The sequence below is a fragment of the Triturus cristatus genome, chromosome 1_1 (genome assembly GCF_964204655.1).
Source record: "Triturus cristatus chromosome 1_1, aTriCri1.1, whole genome shotgun sequence".
In the NCBI taxonomy this organism is placed as follows: Eukaryota; Metazoa; Chordata; class Amphibia; order Caudata; family Salamandridae; genus Triturus; species Triturus cristatus.
In genome coordinates this window covers 923,721,731-923,743,036 of record NC_140579.1, presented here as the reverse complement: position 1 = coordinate 923,743,036, position 21,306 = coordinate 923,721,731, and the positions used below count along the sequence as shown (strand labels likewise).

The following is a 21,306-nucleotide window of genomic DNA, read 5'->3' as shown; positions in this document are numbered from 1 at the left end:
AAATTTTCAAAATAGGTGGGGCGCTACGCTCCGCTCCTACCCTGAAAGTCTCGGGGGGATTCGTCAAGCGGGGGCTGAGAAAAAAGGGGGGTCCCAAAACGCATTTTTCCCATGCATTTTTCCATAGGACCTTTAGACACAGCTACAGCCCGAATGGCTGAACAGAGTTACTGGAAATTTGGCAGAGAGGTAGTCCTCAGGTCAAGGAAGTGCCTTTTGTAGGTCTGGTGTTAATCTGTTCAGTAGTTCCTGAGAAAATAGCATTTAAATCAATATATATATCTGTGGCAGCTTACGGTGCGCTTACCGTGCGCTTACGGTAAGCTTACCGTACGCGTACGGTTACGTGCGCGAGCGCGATTCTGATTGGCTGTTAGATCTTAGTAAACATTCGAATCGGTCGAAACCAGGAAGCGGCGGCCGCCATTTTCTCTCTCGCACTCTGAGGGGGGGAGGAAAAACAAAGGGAAAAAACATGTAAAGGGGCTGTTTAGACAGCTACTAACCACCTAGCCTTGATGAAGGAGTCCCCAAAGAACCCCCAAGGGCAAAAAATCAAAAAAATTTTTTTTAGAAAATTCGCCGATTACGCTTACCGTACGCGTACGGTAAAAAATAATTTAAAAAAACAAATTAAACATACTCTTCCCACCCCTTGTGCAAATGGTGCCCGAAGGGCCCCATTTGTGCATGGCATATAACATGTATGAAAATGGAAATGTTTAAAAAAAAAAAATTAACCATACTCTCCCCACCCCGTGTGAAAATGGCGCCCGAAGGTCACCATTTGTGCATGGCATATATAAGCAATGAAAATGTAAAAGTTTACCTTGCACAACGAAGCGCATAATATGCCCTCCATGTGCGCACGGTGCGCGAAGAGCATCGTGCGTACATGGCCCATCCAGCGTAACGTGGGCACGCGGTGCGCGTAGCGCACCGCGTGCCCACCGTGCGTGCACGGCACTAACTGCGTAAAGTGGGCGCGCGGTGCGCGAAGCGCACCGCGTGCTCACTGTGCGCGCACGGAACGAACTGCGTTATGTGGGCGCGCACGCCACGAATGGCATAAAGTAACTTAGCATTTAAAAAAACGTACAAATTCACTGAAAAAACCATAGGTTTCACACACGTTATAGTTAGGAATTAGCATTTAAAAAACCTTGCAAATTCACTGAAAAAACCATAGGTTTCACACATGTTATAGTTAGCTGGACATTTTACTGATAAAAAACCTATGAAATTCCCCCGTTATAGTTAGTGCAGGCAACTATAACTCACGCAACCGCAATCCTCTGCTGATGACATATGTGTCTTTATGAAAAAAAAATATTTGTAATATATGTATAGCTAAAATTTAATGGAAGAAGACATGGGAAAATAAGTGTCTAAATACAGTATTAGCATCAGCAGAGGATTGCGGTTGCGTGAGTTATAGTTGCCTGCACTAACTATAACGGGGGAATTTCATAGGTTCTTTATCAGTAAAATGTCCAGCTAACTATAACATGTGTGAAACCTATGGTTTTTTCAGTGAATATATATATATATATATATATATATATATATATATATATCGATCTCTCTCTAGCTCTCTCTCTCTATATATATGCATCTCTCTATCACTCCTGCTCTAACTCTCCCAATCTCTATTTCTCTCTCTCTATCTCTCTCAAAGTCAATTTCTTTCACGCTGATTATCCTTAACTGTTTCTTACCTAAGCAGCAGAAGAAGATTTTTCCAGCAATCAGCCGTGAAGAGGTGTAGGGAACCAAAGTCTCAAAATCGGTCTCTCCAAACTGCTCAATTTGGTGATGTAGCATTCTAGAAAAAAAGAGACCGTCTGCAGTCAGTATCACAGCTGGGATGCTCGCAGGATTTTCTCTGGCCTTTCACATCAATGATAGTGGCCACAATCACAGTGTCTTAAGTGATTCAGGCCATAACCTCTACTATCTAATTGCTAATATTAACTTTATACAGTTTTCCAGTCTTTGCAGCACTATAGAGCGTGCAGAATGCACTCTGGAATCTCGAATACAAGAATACTGTGGTGCACTAACATCGTGGACAAAATATCGAAAGGTAAGTGCACATAGGGAAGTATAGCTTTACTATTCTTAACTTCACATCTATGTACTTTGAAGATAAACACAGGTACATACACGTAGAGTTAGGTACAGAAAATCTATACATACTTTCCTTTCAATATTTTGTCCCTCAGTATACTGTCTACGATATTAGTGGGGATTCGCGTGGCAGCATCTTGGTGGGACTGCATTGCCCAGACTGCAACAGGGCCCCAGGAGGCAGTCCCTGTCATCAGCAACACCTGACACTCGAGCAGTGATATATAGTGTGTCTTTTACACCACTTCCCGGGAGTTTCATGCAGCAGTATCGTAGTGGGACTGCATCACCCAGACTGCAATAGGGCCCCTGGAGGCGGTCCCTGTATTCAGCAATACCCGACACTCCAGCAGCGCTGTATAGCGCGTCTTTTATCTCACTGCCCGCAGGATTCATGCGGCAGTATCGTGGTGGGACTGCGTTGCTCTTATCGAGTGGGAATTACTTTCAGCTCTGAATTATGTGGCATGTAAGGGGCAGCTAGAGTAATGCCATGAGGAATTCTTCTAGACAAAAGTGAGCCTCTGGCTAGCTGTGTCCCCAAGCGGTTTCTCTTTAATCAAGGGCCACAAATTGAAACAAGGTGAGGTGCTGGTTTTTGGAGCCTTGATTTTGGGAGGATCTTGAGAGTGAGAACCCTCCTTAGTGCCGATATCGGCAGCCCTTCCCTGAAGCATAGTAAGGTATTCAGTACACATTGCAATAAATAATCATGCCACATACATTTTGTTGGAAAATATTTTGCTGCAGGTTTATTTCATACTTGGAAGTATGCCAAAGTGGTGGGTTAAATTACGGGCGATCCAAGGGCAGGCAGCGATGAGTAACCTGAGCTACCCACCCGCCTTATGAGCCAAATAGCCCTGTGGCTAACCAAGCAGTGCTACCAATTATGTGGGGATTATCCACTTTAAATACCGTGGATCACCAGTCCATGACTTTACTCACACCTTTTAGGGGTGCAGCATTGCAAGACAAGCCCCGGGTTGCTCAGGCTTACAAACGCCCGAAGGACTAGTGGGGTGCTGACGTTTTCATCCAGGATCCTGCCATAAAGACTTCTGGGTTTTGGAATAGAGCACACTTGCTGTGCTCATTGAGAGGGTACCCCTTAGTACCAATCAGCTTCTGGATCGCCCTGTAACTCCGCCAATGCCCCGGATGTGGATGCTATCATATCCACCCTGCCCCTCCCCCCCAACAAGGCAGGCTACATTACTTCCTGCAACCTGCAGTTACCAGTCCTGCTAGTCGGACCAAGTCCCTACTTACCTCTGGTGTACCCCCTACCTATCAGAGTACCCTGTGTTGTTTGCACTAATGAGGCCACGCCGTAATTAACCAAGCCCTTCTTGAGAGCTGGGAGCCCGCTCCCCGCTGCTCCTTGCTACCACATTGTTACCAAACTGTACCAGTACATGCGGGTGACCCGGCCCTGCTGCCAGTGAGGGGGAGCGCTTCAACATGTCAAAAGTTTATTTGCTAATAACATGTTGTTTAACGTCAGCCAATTCAGTTATCTTACCAGCTACCGCTGTTTGCCAGCTTCCACAGCAGGCTCTCCCCTCCCCCCGGGACCGATTTAACACTACAGCTCTCTGCGTAACCTCATTTCTGTGAGATAAAATCCATTGTGCACTGTGTGCAAAGTTGTGCATTTACATTTGGGGTTTGACTTGTTCCCCCCCCTACTTGGCAAGTCCCAAATTTGAGGGTTCAAACTGATAACAATGTACCACAACTGCAAGTGAATTATGGACTCCCTGGAGAGGGTTATTGGGCAGGGACAGGGTAGAGTCTTCTGACCGATGGTACCCCCCTGCTTGAGCTAGCACCTTAGGCATGACCCTCTCACTCATAGGAATCATATTATATGTATTGAATTAAAGCGGTGCCATGTCGACTGGTGATCCTCTCCCACCTAAACCAAGATAAAGTTGGATCTAAAAACAGGGGGTGAGGCCGGAGGTCCCCTAAATGTACTAAACATATTCTGCTACATTTCATGTCCTTATTACCTACAAAACCCATCAGTCTGACTGCGACCTTCAGTTGCTGTGTCGCCATGCTGGTGTCCCCATTCTAGCTTGTGCAGCCCCTAGCCAGATTGCTGCAATAGCATACCAGAGTACCGACAATAGATGCCAATGCTTTTGAATGGTGAGAACATGGAGTTAAACATATGTAAAAATTTACCTTCACCTTCTTAGATATGGGAATACCAAATGTGTTCTAGTAATTGTCAGCATGTGTGCTCCAAACCCACATTTCTCAATAGTATTGGAGCCACAGCACACTTTTTATAATTACAAACTAAGGCAACCCACCTGGTTGAATGGCGGAGAGGCAGTTTATTTTTTTAGCTTCGATACAGAATTCCGTTACTCACACTCTCATATTTACAGAGAGCACATCTTCTATAGCAATGGCCAAAAGGAAAACCTATTTAAAACCCACACTAGTTACACAGTTTCCTGCCAATGTACCCTTCTGCCTCTATATGAGCGAATGTAACGCCTATAGTAGTGCGAATCCCACCGCCCTACCATCTTAATGCGATCGGGGTGGGGGGGGAGGGTAGGCTGTACCCCTAGTATTCTGCTTCATTTCATGTCCATATTGCCTGCAAACCCATTACCATCTGACTGAGATCTTTAGACGCAGTCGCCATGCTGATGTCCCCACCCTAGAGTAAGTAGCCCAGTGCCAAACTTCTGCTAAAGTATACCAGAATGCAGACAAGTGCAGACAAGACAGTTTAGTCTTTTGTGCATCTGCCAGTATGTACCTTGATTTGTTTTGGCTGTGTTAAAATGTTTGCTGCAGTCACACTTCAGCATTACAAGATATGTGCTAATCTTTTGCTTTCTTGACTGCCGAGTGTGCCAGTCCATTAACAGATATTTCTTTATGTTGTCCTTTTCTGACTGCAAAATGGAAAGAGATTGCAAGCACCAATCCCAGTGCTAAAATAAACAACGTTTTTAGCATATTCTGTCAGGGGACAGAGCCTCATATTCACCCTCTGTGGTGTGATCTGAACTGCTATGACTATGCGTCAATCAATGCCTCAGCAAATCATGTGTACCCTGTTCCATCTTGTGATACACGTCCACTAACTATGATAACTACTATGTTCCCTATCCATGGCACTTTGTAGAAAATCAATAATGTTGTCATCAGCAGGCAGGGCTTGAAAAATCCAAATAATTGTACTAGTCCTGCAGATCTAGTACCTTGAAAAATCTCCTCGACCTAACTGCAACCTACTTGGCCTCCGTCTCTGAAAGCGGAGCAAATGTGACAAGATAAGAAGATTTAAAGGCATCTTTACTGCTCATTAACTTTGTGAGCAATAAAAATGCCTTTAAATCTTGTTATCTTGTCACATTTGCTCCGTTTTCAGGGACAGAGTACAAAAGTTAGTTTGTCTTCCTACTCGCCAGAAAGGGCGAGTAGGAACTAAAAACAGCTTGCCCTCCTTAAATTCAGCTCGCATATGCGAGCGGTCGAGTGGATTTTTCGAGCCCTGGCAGGGCCTTTGCTGGACTGTGTGAGAATATTCACATGCATGGCACTTTAACCCCACATTGGGGTTGTCCCACACTATGTGCTAAGCAGCTGTGACCCTAGTTGCTTAAATCCAGAAATTAGACCTAGTTGAATTGGTCAATCCCCGGAATTAATTGTCCTCCACCAGAATCAAAGACCTGCCCTGTTTTGGCTTACCTTCTAGTAACATTGTAATTAATGATACAAAACATTTTACCCAGGATAAGACTGACAGTCTAGCGTTGTCATTGCCATCACCCGTCCTATGCCCTTTTGAAAGCACCATCTAAACTCCTTGTGCAAGCGGTCATTTGGCTAAAAGCCTGGTGGGTACACCCATAGGCATGTTGGTGCTGAATAACAGATGTTTATTGATACCCCATTCAATGATACTCAATTTAACGACCTCCGAAGGATGAAAGGCTGATCTTATGACCATGAAGTCGAACACAGGCACCTGCGGTGGATGCTTTAGTCCACTAACCACCAGACCCAGCAGGTAAATGGGCCTTAATCGTCTGCCAGTAAAACCTGTGTTGGTTAACAGCTCAGAGCAAAAAACCCTTGTTTTTATCATTTTATACAATATAGAGGCTCCAGTCCATATTGAGGTGCCGATTACGATCCTGTAAAAACCGGGTACGAACCGTCGGACGGAGCATATTCTCCGTCCGACGCGTACCCGGTCGTAACAATATACAAACATGGAATTACGATTCGCACGGAAACTCAATATCCGTACGAATCGTACAAAACCCCGACCGACGAAAATAAACATACAAATGCGATCCGGGAAAGCGCCGACGTGACGTCGGGACGCACGCAGCCTGCCATTCACGAACCAGGAATTACGATTCGCACCGACGTCATCCCGCACGGACAATATTTTCCGGCTGCCAAGAACTGCCGGGAAATCAGTACGACGCGAACAAGGAGTACCTGTACACGACGGACAGACATGGACCCGAACCTACGTGTCATCCCGGCCCTCATAGCAGTCGACCTCCTCTACAGGTTCGGACGCAGACGCCGCAGAAGGTCAGAACAACTAAGGGAGGGGGGAAAGGGGGGGGGCAGGACCAGGGGCAGGCCACAAAACCCCCACCAAAGTCACACAGCACACATGCCCTGGACATACCTGACCTCCAGGCCCTGGTCACTTCGAGGGGGTGGGGGCGTGTCCAGCAAAGCCAGCGTCCGCCACAACGGAAGTGACTGACGATGCGAACCGGCAACACAACAATACAGGTACGTCCCGTACCCACGCCTTAAGAGCGTGGGTATGAGTCGTACCACGCCCACACCTACGTCACCCCAACAATGGCGGGGCGGCTGTACCCACGTTGCAAAGGCCTGGGTACGGCCCGCACAAGCATTCCACAGCGTGGGTACGGATATGTACGGACCGTACCCCCACCCCCCCGGATGCATGGAGCGTACCCCCCACCCCAACAGTGTAAGTACGACCCGTACCCTCACCCGCGTACGTATGGAGCGTACCCCCCATGCCAACAGTGTACGTACGGACCGTACCCCCACCCCGTATGCATGGAGCGTACCCCCCACCCCAACAGTGTAAGTACGACCCGTACCCTCACCCGCGTACGTATGGAGCGTACCCCCATGCCAACAGTGTACGTACGGACCGTACCCCCACCCCAACAGTGTAAGTACGACCCGTACCCCACCTGCGTACGTATGGAGCGTACCCCCCATGCCAACAGTGTATGTACGTACCGTACCCCCACCCTAACAGTGTAAGTACGACCCGTACCCCACCCGCGTACGTATGGAGCGTACTCCCACCCCAACAGTGTAAGTACGACCCGTACCCTCACCCGCGTACGTATGGAGCGTACCCCCCATGCCAACAGTGTACGTACGGACCGTACCCCCACCCCGTATGCATGGAGCGTACCCCCCACCCCAACAGTGTAAGTACGACCCGTACCCTCACCCGCGTACGTATGGAGCGTACCCCCATGCCAACAGTGTACGTACGGACCGTACCCCCACCCCAACAGTGTAAGTACGACCCATACCCCACCCGCGTACGTATGGAGCGTACCCCCATGTCAACAGTGTATGTACGTACCGTACCCCCACGCCAACAGTGTAAGTACGACCCGTACCCCACCCGCGTACGTATGGAGCGTACTCCCACCCCAACAGTGTAAGTACGACCCGTACCCTCACCCGCGTACGTATGGAGCGTACCCCCATGCCAACAGTGTACGTACGGACCGTACCCCCACCCCAACAGTGTAAGTACGACCCGTACCCCACCCGCGTACGTATGGAGCATACCCCCATGCCAACAGTGTATGTACGTACCGTACCCCCACCCCAACCGTGTATGTACGACCCGTACCCCACCCGCGTACGTATGGAGCGTACTCCCACCCCAACAGTGTAAGTACGACCCGTACCCCCATGGAGCGAACCCACACACGTGTATGTTCTAAGCGTACATATTGTTAAATAGGAGGGGTGTGTGCAGAGTCCTCCCAGCAGTGCCCAGACATAGGAGGGGTGGGTGCAGATTCCTCCCAGCAGTGCCCAGACACAGGAAGGGTGTGTGCAGAGTCCTCCCAGCAGTGCCCAGACACAGGAGGGGTGGGTGCCTATCACTCCCAGCAGTGCCCAGACAGAGGAGGGGTGGTTGCAGATTCCTCCCAGCAGTGCCCAGACACAGGAGGGGTGGGTGCAAAGTCCTCCCAGCAGTGCCCAGACGCAGGAGGGGTGTGTGCCTATCACTCCCAGCAGTGCCCAGAGACAGGAGGGGTGTGTGCAGAGTCCTCCCAGCAGTGCCCAGACACAGGAGGGGTGTGTGCAGAGTCCTCCCAGCAGTGACAAGACACAGGAGGGGTGTGTGCAGAGTCCTCCCAGCAGTGCCCAGACACAGGAGGGGTGGGTGCCTATCAATCCCAGCAGTGCCCAGACAGAGGAGGGGTGTGTGCAGAGTCCTCCCAGCAGTGCCCAGACACAGGAGGGGTGGGTGCAGAGTCCTCCCAGCAGTGCCCAGACACAGGAGGGGTGGGTGCCTATCACTCCCAGCAGTGCCCAGACAGAGGAGGGGTGGTTGCAGATTCCTCCCAGCAGTGCCCAGACACAGGAGGGGTGGGTGCAGAGTCCTCCCAGCAGTGCCCAGACGCAGGAGGGGTGTGTGCCTATCACTCCCAGCAGTGCCCAGAGACAGGAGGGGTGTGTGCAGAGTCCTCCCAGCAGTGCCCAGACACAGGAGGGGTGTGTGCAGAGTCCTCCCAGCAGTGCCCAGACACAGGAGGGGTGTGTGCAGAGTCCTCCCAGCAGTGCCCAGACACAGGAGGGGTGGGTGCAGAGTCCTCCCAGCAGTGCCCAGTCATAAGAGGGGTGTGTGCAGAGTCCTCCCAGCAGTGCCCAGACACAGGTGGGGTGGGTGCAGAGTCCTCCCAGCAGTGCCCAGACAGAGGAGGGGTGGGTGCAGATTCCTCCCAGCAGTGCCCAGACACAGGAGGGGTGGGTGCAGAGTCCTCCCAGCAGTGCCCAGACGCAGGAGGGGTGTGCGCCTATCACTCCCAGCAGTGCCCAGAGACAGGAGGGGTGTGTGCCTATCACTCCCAGCAGTGCCCAGAGACAGGAGGGGTGTGTGCCCATCACTCCCAGCAGTGCCCAGAGACAGGAGGGGTGTGTGCAGAGTCCTCCCAGCAGTGCCCAGACACAGGAGGAGTGTGTGCAGAGTCCTCCCAGCAGTGCCCAGACAAAGGAGGGGTGTGTGCAGAGTTCTCCCAGCAGTGCCCAGACATAGGAGGGGTGGGTGCAGAGTCCTCCCAGCAGTGCCCAGTCATAAGAGGGGTGTGTGCAGAGTCCTCTCAGCAGTGCCCAGACACAGGAGGGGTGTGTGCAGAGTCCTCTCAGCAGTGCCCAGACACAGGAGGGGTGGGTGCAGAGTCCTCCCAGCAGTGCCCAGTCATAAGAGGGGTGTGTGCAGAGTCCTCCCAGCAGTGCCCAGACACAGGCGGGGCGGGTGCAGAGTCCTCCCAGCAGTGCCCAGACAGAGGAGGGGTGGGTGCAGATTCCTCCCAGCAGTGCCCAGACACAGGAGGGGTGGGTGCAGATTCCTCCCAGCAGTGCCCAGACACAGGAGGGGTGGGTGCCTAACACTCACAGCAGTGCCCATGGAACGCAAAGGGTGGAGTAGCCACAGATACCATGCCCACAAATTTCAGTCAGGTGCACAAAGACCCTGCAGTACATGTACCACATGTGTGCGAGGCTGGGAGTATACGCATGCATAGCGCAGAAAAGAAAACATGTCCACATGAAGTCATGTCAATAGTCCACATACACAAGTACAATGACTACCAAGGATGCCACGAATGATGCAGGTGGAGACATTGCTCAGCATGCATGTGCAAAGTTGAAGGAGTCCGTCACACACCTAGCTAATGTACACACAGCTCAGCGCTAAATATTGCGAACACCCTGCAGGGAAGATGTCAGGGTACACAGAGGAAGGAATACACCTTTGGACAATTTCACCATGCAGCAACTGCTTACATGAACAGAGAAACCTAGCTAACACCGTGTGATGGCACACAGATCCCAGGGTCCCCCCTATGACCAGCACACTACAAAATTTCCCACACACCCAACACATGAACACCACCCAAAACCATGTAGCAGCCCCACCAACAGCAATACCAGCAAAGCAGTAGTGTTCCAAGGGGACGCATGAACCAAAAAATCTTGTTTGTAGGAAGTTCAATATTTACAAAGCCCATAGGGCAGTCCAGAAGTCACAGCTGGATAGGGGAACACAGTGGGATGTGTGTCCCCTAGCTTGCCTGCACAGTTAGATTCCGTCGTCTTCCACAGGGGTGAGGGCATCATGTGGGGGGGAAGAACCAGGCACCGCAGGGACAGGAGGGCGAAGGGTAGGCGTCGTGGGTGCAGGGATGGAGGACTCCACCACAGGGGGTGGGGCAGGGCCAAAGGCGGAGGCCAGGATCTCGTTGCACACCTTAGCAAGGTCCTCCAGGGAATCCACTGCACCCGAAGGAACCACAGGCCCCAAGGAGGGGGGGGGTCAGAGGGATGGGTCGCAGCGCCACTGGGGGAGGGTGTAGACAGGGGGGGGGGACCCAACCACCCTGACCGGGGACTCCCTTGACCGCTTGCGGGGTGGTGTCACTGTGGGGCTCAGGGACAGAGCGGCCATGAAGGAGTCTTTGTGTGATATGTGGCCAGGAGAGCTGAGAGGAGGGGATTTGGAGGGAGTGGATTTTGTGGAATGCGGACTCCCACTCTGGCTGCGTGTCTTACGTTTGCCCCCCGACCCAGTGGGTGTGCCTACTTCACCCTGTGTGTGCGTGCCAGGAGGTGTGCGGGTGACCTTCCCTGCTGGTGTGGTGCCTGTGTCCGTCGTGGTGGGTGCATGCTGACGTCTGGGTGTACGTGGGACAGGCATGGGAGTGGGAGGTGTGGATGGGGCAGGGGTAGGGGGTTGGACGTAGCGCTGCAGGAGACCGACTGCTGCAGTCAGTGTCGAGTCTATCGACCTCAGCAAGCTGCGTTGGTCAGCCTGCGATGAGTGAATGCCCTCCAAGTATGCCTCCATGTTGTTGAGGACCTGGCTGTGGCCATGGAGGACATTAAGGATCGCAGCCTGGCCAATCTGCAACTGCCGCTGGATGTCCACAGACTCGGCATTGGCGGCAGCAGTGGAGACAGGGGCAGGGGGTGCGGTGCCTGGCAGGAAGGAGACATGTGGTGACCGGGCACGTTGGGAAGGGACACGAGCAAGTGGGAGGCGGCAAATGGCAATGGAGGGGGCGGGGTGCGATGTTGTGCCGCTGTCAGATGGTGGTGCAGCCTCCGCCCACTCGGAGAGATCATCCTCGGACCCGTCCGCTTCATATTCGGTGGTGCCAGTGGACAGGTCCTCGGCCTCACTCTCCTCCGCCTCTGTACCACTCAATGTGCCAGCCACGATGTCAACGCTGGCACTGGTGCTCGGTCCCTCCGCTCCGTCTGTGCTCATGTCTCCCTCCGTGTCCCCCGACGATGCTGTGGGCAAGGTGAAGAGACAGCAATTAATCACACACCTGTATACATATGTCACATGAGTCCAATCTACATAGGTTACAGTGCATAGCCTGAAAAGAAAGATCAGTAACATCTACAAAACAAGGTACATATGTAGGGCATGCAACACACAGTTGGTTGACCCACCATGCCACTGAAAAACTATGGAGAGCATGACACAATAGCAAATGACATGAAATGGATTTTGACAGAGGAGCCAGGCCCTGGGGACAATCCAGCACTGCATCTGCACCACACAGCGTTGCCGAAAATAGGGATGAGCAGGGACCATATCCATGAACTTGAGGCACATGCTGCATTGGTAATACTGAAAACATGCCCAACATGACTGGCTCACTGCACCTTGAGTGTATGTCCAGACAAACATCACACACTGGCCAGACCTGGCAAGGAGACATCAGGATTTGACATGTAGGCTTTGAACGCACCAACCACCCCCTACATGAGACAATTTGTTGAGACACAGGAAGCACTTACATCTCTTAGTCTGGGTGAAATACACAGGGGCTGCATAAATGCAAGATTGGACGCCAAATACCCAAGGTGCGCCTGTCCAAATAATCATGTACAAATGGTCATCATCAGATGATTGTAACAAGACACACAGGCACTGACCACCGTGAGTATGAACCAGGAAAATCAGGTCAGGCTGTACAGTGGACACTTGTACTACATTTCACGTCAATATACATGGTGCCAGGGGACAATGGCACAGAGCACAACCTATGCTGTAGAGACTGAGAGTGTCCACGTTTTGTGATGACACACATGACACCTAGGAAAATATGACCCAGGGGACAGTAGTGGCAACACAGCTCCATGGTCCTGAATGGGAATGACTGCAACACACGCCACCATCCCTGCACTATGCGTATCGCACACTCATGCACATCATGTCACAGGCCACAACATAGGACATGCGCACTGTAAGGCATGACACTTGTGAGACTAACTCCCATGAATGGACTCTGCATCAGTGCCAACTGACATGGAACCCACATGTACTGAACTGGACAGGGCACAGGCAAGGTCCCAAAACCTGTTACACACCACCCCCACGCATGATGCTACAGGCATAGTTCACGTTGAGAAAGTGCCAGCCTAGATAACCTTGTGAAGGAGTGACTACACACAGACCAGGGAACACATTGCAAGGAGGGGAAGGGAGGCAGGAGAGCACAGCTATACAGTGGGTAACTGGATCTGCACAGCACCTTTAAACCCTGGCTGTGTATCCATGCAACTGTGCACTTACAAATGCTGGTGAAACACAAGCACACATGTACCTACCCCCTTCCTGCTGCTGCATCTCCTGTAAGCGCCTCTCCAAGTCTGGAAAGACCACCGGCAGCACACGCTTGTGGATGTGGCTCAGTCGGCGGCGCCCGCGGTTCTTATGGCTCTCAGGTGAGTCCCCCAGCAGGACCCGTGCGATCCTCCGCGTCCAGCACCGGATATCCTGCCAGCGTTTCCTCACCTGGGACAGGCGCCGCTTCCGACCATCCGCACTCCTCACGGCGCTGACGGCGGTCAGCCATATCTGCTCCTTGGCAGAGGCGCCTACCTGTGAGGATGAACAAGTGACACTACATCAATACACCTGGCACATGTCACAGAGACACATATTAGAACACATTTGCTGTTTACAACAAGGCATAGTATGCATCCAACGCATTGCACCTTTGTCATAGGGACATGATCCTCTGGGGAAGGGCAAAAGCAGTACGTGCCATTGAAAGGACACAGGTGGAATGAGGGCAACTACACAATCAATGATCCAGGCTCACACTGTGCATCACAAGCTACACCAGGATAATGTGCAGCACCTCTAAGCAGTCACATGCCACAGGCCACTGACGCTACCGCAGCGGAGTACACAGACACACACAGGCACAGGACATTCAGCTGCCATTGCAAAATGCAGCGACAAACCTCACTCTACACATGTGCCACTAGACTGGGGGGGGCTCACAGGTGTGGGGCTGGCTCTGCACGTCAGACACACAGCACTGCTCCCTGCTCACATCACATGGCCAGGGTATATCCATCCCTCATGCAGCTGGGGTGCTACACTCCACATATGCACCCACCCACATGACAGGGGAATTACACACACACCGATGTCCAGGGTACGAACACATCATGTGGACACTCTCAGCACAGGTACACAGAACTAACACACATCTGTGGGTACAGTCACCTGTCACACTGGGCTGACCACATAATCACATGAGGACTGTAGAGGCAACATTCCCAGGAGGATAAGACAGGCAGAATGTGGCATGCACCATGCAGTGATTGTCACAGTAAACACGATGCAAGTGAGGACGGCAGACATGCACCACTGCATGCTCTGGCTGGGAGACATCAGGCATTCCCCCCTCTGGGACCCCCCCTACAGTACATAGCATGTGTGAGACACCTGGACACAATGCCAGAAGTCACAGTCACAAAAAAGGGACACAGTCTGTGCCAGTGGACTCTGCACTCACCTGATACCCTGATCGCCCATACAGCAGGGGGTACTGTGGGAGGATCACATCCAGCAAAGCCGGGTTCTCCTCCAGGGTGAAGGGCTGTGACCTCTCCACAGACCTTGACATGGTTCCAGGGAATCAGTAGCAGCAGCTGGGTCGTGGAATCCAGAGATGTGCAGGCAAGTGCTCCCTCATGGGACCTGGCTGCCTTATATCTGTGTGGAAATTTAGCGTGCAAACTGAACATTATCTGCGCCATCTTGCCTCTCCCCAGCGCCACGCACAGCGAATGCACGGCCGCCATTTTAGGCACCCCACTCTCTCCCCGCTCACTCTCGATCGCCAGCGCTTTCCCCTGGCGCTGCGAGCATCCCCCCGCGCGCCGGCCACCCCCGCTCTCTCATACAGGCCATAAACCCTCTCCTTCTGCGCGACCCTGCTACGGAACCACATCCGACCGACATCCCATACATGGTCATGCCTCTCCTTTGATAACCCCCTTCCTCTGCGCCCCATTGTCCGAACTGGTCCCAGGCCATCACCTAGCCCTGGCGGATGCAGTTTATTGCCCCTACTGTAAGGGAAACACCCCGCATCAAAGGGATTACAGTAGATCAAAGCCCCTACCCCCTGAGACCTGGCCGGTTGCACACACCCCCCGGGAATTAGTGGAATTCCCTGCAGCGCGATAGCCATCTCCCACTGCGGGTAGGGTGGGAACCTCTACTGTAACTATGTGTGGGATCGGATCTGAGCGGGGGCTTCAGGGGATGTTCTTTCATGCATCAAGAGAATCTCAAGAATGTACTATGTGTAATAAAGCAATAAACCAGTGTATAAGAGACCAGGTCTCAGAGATGCAGTTAGAGCACCTCGTGACGATACCTTGCTGTCTGATCTGATGTGTTCTGCTCCGACGGAATAAAACTTTGTTTCCTGCCTTCCAGTCTCCGGCGCCTGCCTCTTTCATTGGTAAATTATCGAGTGGTATGAGAGGCGATTATCGCCGGGCAAATACTTGAAAGGTTATCGACTGAAACTGCCGCTACCATTTAACAATTGGCGTCCCAAACGTGGGGCCCATCAGCGACACGTGGATCCAGTGGGAGAGGTCCCGACGACAGAGTGAACGACTGCAACGATCGGGAGAGCTCCTGCCCAATAGACCCTCGTCTGGCAGCCGATCATCCGAACTTCACTGGTTCCGAGCAGACCTCTCTCGAGTGATCTACGGTCCTGACTGGGAACCATCAGGAGTGCCGCGGCAAATACGGAGAGTAGAGGACGATCGGGCGCTGGAGGCGGAAGACGAGAAACTGTCCACGCGGTCCGGGTAAGGTCGTGATACACGACAAATTGCTAAATAATTGATTGATTGTCCGAAATTTTTTGAATACTAGTATTACTCATTGATTGTGCTCATTGATTGTTCTCTTTGAGATATTCGCTGTCTACAAACGGGGAGGAGTAGAAATACTCTCTCTCTCTCTCTCCCTTTGCAGATAGTGAAGGGTAGGTAACGCAGACTTTTGTCCCCGTTGAAACCCGTCGTGCCTATCTTTATCTCCCCACTGATTGATTGTCCGAACATTGATTGTTTTGAAGAATAGTGCTCTTTGAGATATTCTCTGTTTGCAAATAACGTAGAATAGAAATATTCTGTCTAGTCTTTGCAAATAGTGAAGGGTAGGTAATGCTGACTTTTGTCCCCGTTGAAACCCGTCATGCCTATCTTTATCTCCCATTGATTGATTGATTGATTGATTGTCCGAACAGTAGTTGTTCGATATTGGTTCTTTGGAGGTATTCTCTGCTTACAAATAACGAAGAATAGAGATATTCTGTCTAGTCTTTGCAAGCAGTGAAAAGATAGGTAGTGCTGACTTTTGTCCCCGTTGAAACCCGTCATGCCTATCTTCTCCCCACTGATTGGTAGTTGGTTCTGCCCGGACCGCTTATTAGAGGTGAACCATCCGGCTCCACTGGAGGGCACCCCTAATAAGGACATGTTCACTAAATATGGACTAGTCGCCGTAGCTTATACCAAGCTATGGCATAAATATACAAAGAAGGACCCCGAGAGTCAGTGACCACTGATGGGATCCTTCGACGACCATAAGATAGAAGCGCTAGAAATAGCTCTGCGTAACAATAAAACGACGCCTACTATGCTTGACAGTATCGGCATGTGGCGCAAAGAAGCAACGCAACGGAAAAAGAGGGAAGAAGTAAAAGCAGAAAAGGAATTACGAAAGGCAGCTCACCTTGCCGCTAGAAGGTTAGAAGAAGACATAAAGGAGAGAAGGGAAACTAAACTAAGACAGGAGCCCGAAACCTCAGGCCAGTACGCTGTTAGGACCCCTTCTTTGCTCTACCCTGAGTTGTCCTCCAAGCAGCGAACGAATGACGAATTACTGTTAGGTCCCCCGATCATTTACATGCCCCCTCCATATGCACCCTCCCAGTCAGTAGTGCAACACCCACAACCCCCGAACACGAGCGAAAGCAGCACAGGGGCCTCGGTCCTCACGGCCTCCGCGCCGGCTGAGCCTCCTGTGCTGAACATAACATCGGCAATAACGCTAGATGACCATGAGATGGGAAAGAAAGATTCCACCAGAATGAATCGATTAACGAAGGATGAACGAACAGGAATCGACAAAATAGTAAAGGCACTGGTGGGATCCTTTTTGGCCTTACAAAAACTAAAGTAACGCTAGGAGTTAGCCCTTTGTGGGACATATGAAACCAAGGGAAGGAGTCAAGCTCACGGTCGAGATGGCCACGAGGTGGCCCGACTCCATTACTCTCGCTACCTAAACCTGTCTGCCCTACTGCCCACCCCGCCCAATAAGCATGACAAAATCCCGCACAAACGGAAGCCTGCTGACACCCACCATCGACGTCACCAAACTAGGGCTAGATCGCGCGCAATTGGTCTATGTCATTTTTCCGATTGCACAGTAACTTCCTTGTGCTCGTCATCAAATTGCAAATAGGTACAAACACTCCAACGAAGTAGTATAGTTATAACATTTTAATAACTTATAAGATATAACGAACACACCAACAGGGTAACCAGGTTAAAACACGTTTTAAAACAACTATTTACATGACAGTCTGCTGCAACCTCCATCCCAAAGCCTTAACGTCCACGTGACACCGTCCTCGCCTCTCCTTCCTCGAAATTGCAACATTGGCCTGTTTTGGGCGGTTCTTTTAGTCGGCTTTGGGCTATAAAAGCCATACAAAAATCCATTGACATCAGTGGCGGACGACTGTGCGAATAGGCCGGAGGCTATACGAAGCGCCGAAGTTCTGGCAACCCCAAGGCGGAGCCCGCCACGCTGTGCGGGCCTTTCCGTTTTCTCTTCTTCTTTCTTTAATGAGGGCTGATGCCCTGCCGGGGGGGAGGCGACGCAGACGGGCCTCCCCCACCTCCCCAGGTGGAGGCTCACCAGCAGATGAGGACGCCCCAGCCATCTTTTTCATCGGCCTGCTGAATTTCACCCTGGCACGCTGTGCGGATCTTCCCGCTTTCTCTCTTCTTTCTTCAATAAGGGCTGATGCCCTGGCGGGGGGAAGCGACGCGGACGGGCCTCCCCCGCCTCCCCAGGTGGAGGCTCGCCAGCAGATGAGGGCACCCCAAACCGCATCTTTCACACGTCAGCCAGCTGAGTTGCGCCCTGCCACTTCATTCGCCGTTCGGCTGAGCCGGCGCCCCTGCACGCGGCCGCCAGGCAACCACCCAAGCACCGGGTTCACCAGGACTGCCGCTAGCACCCGACGCGAGGAGTGGGCCCCCGCAGCCAGGTAATCGAGGACCCACCCCGGTGGTGATACCATCCAAACTGCTGTCGTCACTGCTACTGGAATCACCCCGGTGGCAGTACCATCCGAACTGCCGCTGTTACTGCTGCTGGCTCCTCTCCGGTGACTGTACCGAAGAGCTGCTGCTACTGCTGCCCTTGAACTCCGGCGGTCGACTCCTCCGGATCCAGGCCTAAAGCCCACCGTGAGACAATTCTGGACTCGAAAGCTTGTCTGCTTGGGCGTGGGCCCCACCCTTGACAAAATGCTCCCCTCAGCCTTGCAGAATCGGCTGGAGTCATTTGACACTCGACTCCCGCGGACTTCCGGTAAGGACAAAACCGCCGCCATTGCTCTTTGCCCCGGACGGCAGCCACCTTGCCTCCGCTTGGTGCAGTGAGAAAGACTGGTTCGAAGCGTCGGCGGAAGAACCCGCCTCCTGCCCCGCCCCAAGAACGAACCATGGCATTTCTACGGGGTCGCAGTGACGCCATGCTGACGCAAAATTGACGCTAACGAAAGTTCTCGAACTACTGAAAGGGATTCTGGTCCAACAGCTAATTCATGGAAAGACTTAGACTGTACTCTGGCCCGACCTCGCCCCAAGATGGCGCCGATGTAGGAGAGGCCTACACACCCTTGTGACGTCCCAGTCACGTGACATTTGTGTTAAAAAGATATATATATATATATATGCGATGCTTCCACACATGATGGTCGGGGAGGGGCGGGACGGGAACCGATTTTATGCCGTAGTAGCGTTGCTCATGACACTCGACGCCTCCCCACCACGTGGCCGGCCTGAACGGTTGTAGGCCCGTATCTTGTATGCTGACATTGTTTTAAATAAAGGGTCTCTTGAAAGAATTACGGAATCAGTGCCATGACTAATCACATAGGTTGATAGAGATTTCTTCATTTGAATAAATGATTGTTACCCCCAAGCAATAGAAAACAGATAATGCAGTCCCCATTTGCCTGAATCTTTTTGATTAACGGAATTTGTACCAATCACACCTATCTTTTTCCAAGAGTTGTTAAACCATGGTCAACCATAGCTCAGGGTATATGCCGAACGCAAGGTATGGTATCTTGCACCCTAATACACGACCGATTGAGAAATGCATATATGACAAGGGAACCTGAATTTAGGAAATGAAATAAATTAGAGCATCTTTGTCTCGGACAAAGAGAATAATAGGTCTGTGGTATCACCCATTCCTGCGACTAGCTTGGTACGTGGTAAGTAGAACTTTTTCGTGTCTGCGCGCGCTGGGGTACTTTGAATACTGCACATCCCCTCCCCTCTTTTTCCCCTCTATAGGTCACAACGAAGCTCCGACTGAAGAATGAAGTGGACATGGACCGTACCGAGTTCAATATCAGGGAAAATTTAGACAAACATTGTGAGATAGTGCGTGAAGTGCAGACCACCATTGAGAACATAAGAAACTGTATGGCATGATTGTGCGTGTGTGCTATAATTACACGGTATGAATGTGTGTGCATCTCATGCTTAGGTCACTTGGAGAGAGAGCGTCACTGTATGATTGAAATGCTCACCATCGATCAAAGGGAGGAGAATACAGGGTCCGACACCCCCTAAAAATGAACTACAAAATACTGAAAGTACGCAGCATAGAAAAAGAGGACAGGAAAGGAGAGGTCCCCATACTCAACGTAGCCCTGAGTCTCCGTCTTGCATGCATGTACTGTCACACCCTATCCGGCATTTGTGTGTACGTGATCACTGAATTTATGTCTTTTCCCCGCTCGTGTTTTCTTACATGGAACAGATCCATGCTACTCCATGTTGTGTGTGCACCAAGTGGCCTATTATCTTACCCATGTCTCTCTCGTTTTGTATCGTATGTATGCCAAATAGCCTACTTGACGCACACCTCTCTCTCTCTCTCTCTCTCTCTCTCTCTCTCTCTCTCTCTCTCTCTCTCTCCCTCTCTCTCTCTCTCTCCCTCTCACTCCCTCCCTCACTAAAAAGCCTTCTTACCCTCTTTTCTGTTTGAATAAATTAACGACACATACCTCCTCGGTAAGTGTATGATTGGCCTGGAGCACGGTGGTGTTCGAACAAATTGACTGAAACAAAAAGACCGTACTTTGCCACGTTACTACCTCTCCTTTCTACAAATATTGAGCTTAATTGGCTGAGAAAAGAAGGGACAGGTAAGACGACTGATGTCTCCCAATTTGGCCCTCATCACGGGGACTATATGTCAGTGGTTTCCGTTTTTTCAGAGCTTTAACAACATCATCTCCACCGCCCAGAATTACCCCCGCCCAATTACCCCGAAATAGAATGTCTAAAAGCACCCCGTTCTCCCAAGATAACCCCAGCCCTATACTAGCCGCCTCAGAGTATTTCGAACGACACAGCTGATGACCTTATTCACTAACAAAACATCGCCTAAACTGATAAAGGGTTATCTATTGTCGCCAGCAAAAATAATGCTTAGCTTATGTTCCTCCCCGAAATGGATACTCGTGAACCCGTGACAGTAGCACCTCGCACTTTCTTTTTATAAACTTAGCAGTCATCGGAAAGAAATATGTAGTAACAAAACTTGTGTTGGGACGAACGAGCCTCTGCCGGAGAAGCCGGTTCGAAATTTTTTTTTTATAGACTAGAAGGTTGACAGATGTCAGGCTTCCTGCAACCAGTATCGGGCACAGGAATCGGCACCTAGGGGGCCAGACGATGGACAGGGACACCCACAGAAACTTGCACCACAACAATAATTAATAGATTAGTAACGCACACACTAACATCAGAGTTAAAAGACACCAATCATGCAGCAACCGATAAAAACATGTCCGCAACTGCTCGGTGGTTGGGAGAGAGGATGAAGTATGTAAATGTCTTCCCTGCCAACTCTCTAAGACTTTTGTTTCTTGTACCCATTTAAAGATAACGTGCTGCCATCGGAAGGGAGGGGTCGGACGTGACGCACAGCCTGGCTGCAGACCTTGGAACATCTATGACATCGACCAAGGGGGAGGCTATGAAGCAAAAAGGGCATGGGACGGGACACCATTTTCAGGATGATAAGCGCGAGGGGCTACATCGAGGCCCCCTGCTCACCGACCAGTGTGCCTGAAGTCTCAACCCGTCAGGCCCGATTGATGGGCCCAGTGCTGGAAGATTCTGCTCCCCTTGGTCCACATTTTTGATCTGATCCCACTCCACCCCCTCTTCCCTCGGCGTCCCGAAGCACGTCACACCCTTCTCTCT

General features: G+C 51.3%; 1 protein-coding gene across 3 annotated transcripts in view; it reads right to left on the bottom strand.

Annotated features, from left to right (window-relative positions):
• Nucleotides 1–21,306, bottom strand: part of REC8 (REC8 meiotic recombination protein) — a 1,025,899-nt gene that overhangs the window by 94,057 nt on the left and 910,536 nt on the right. For all 3 annotated transcript variants that reach the window (XM_085650794.1, XM_085650795.1, XM_085650797.1), the window contains one exon: nucleotides 1,719–1,825. In XM_085650794.1, coding sequence (XP_085506920.1) covers nucleotides 1,719–1,825 — 107 coding nt within the window. The remainder of the gene's footprint in view (nucleotides 1–1,718; nucleotides 1,826–21,306) is intronic.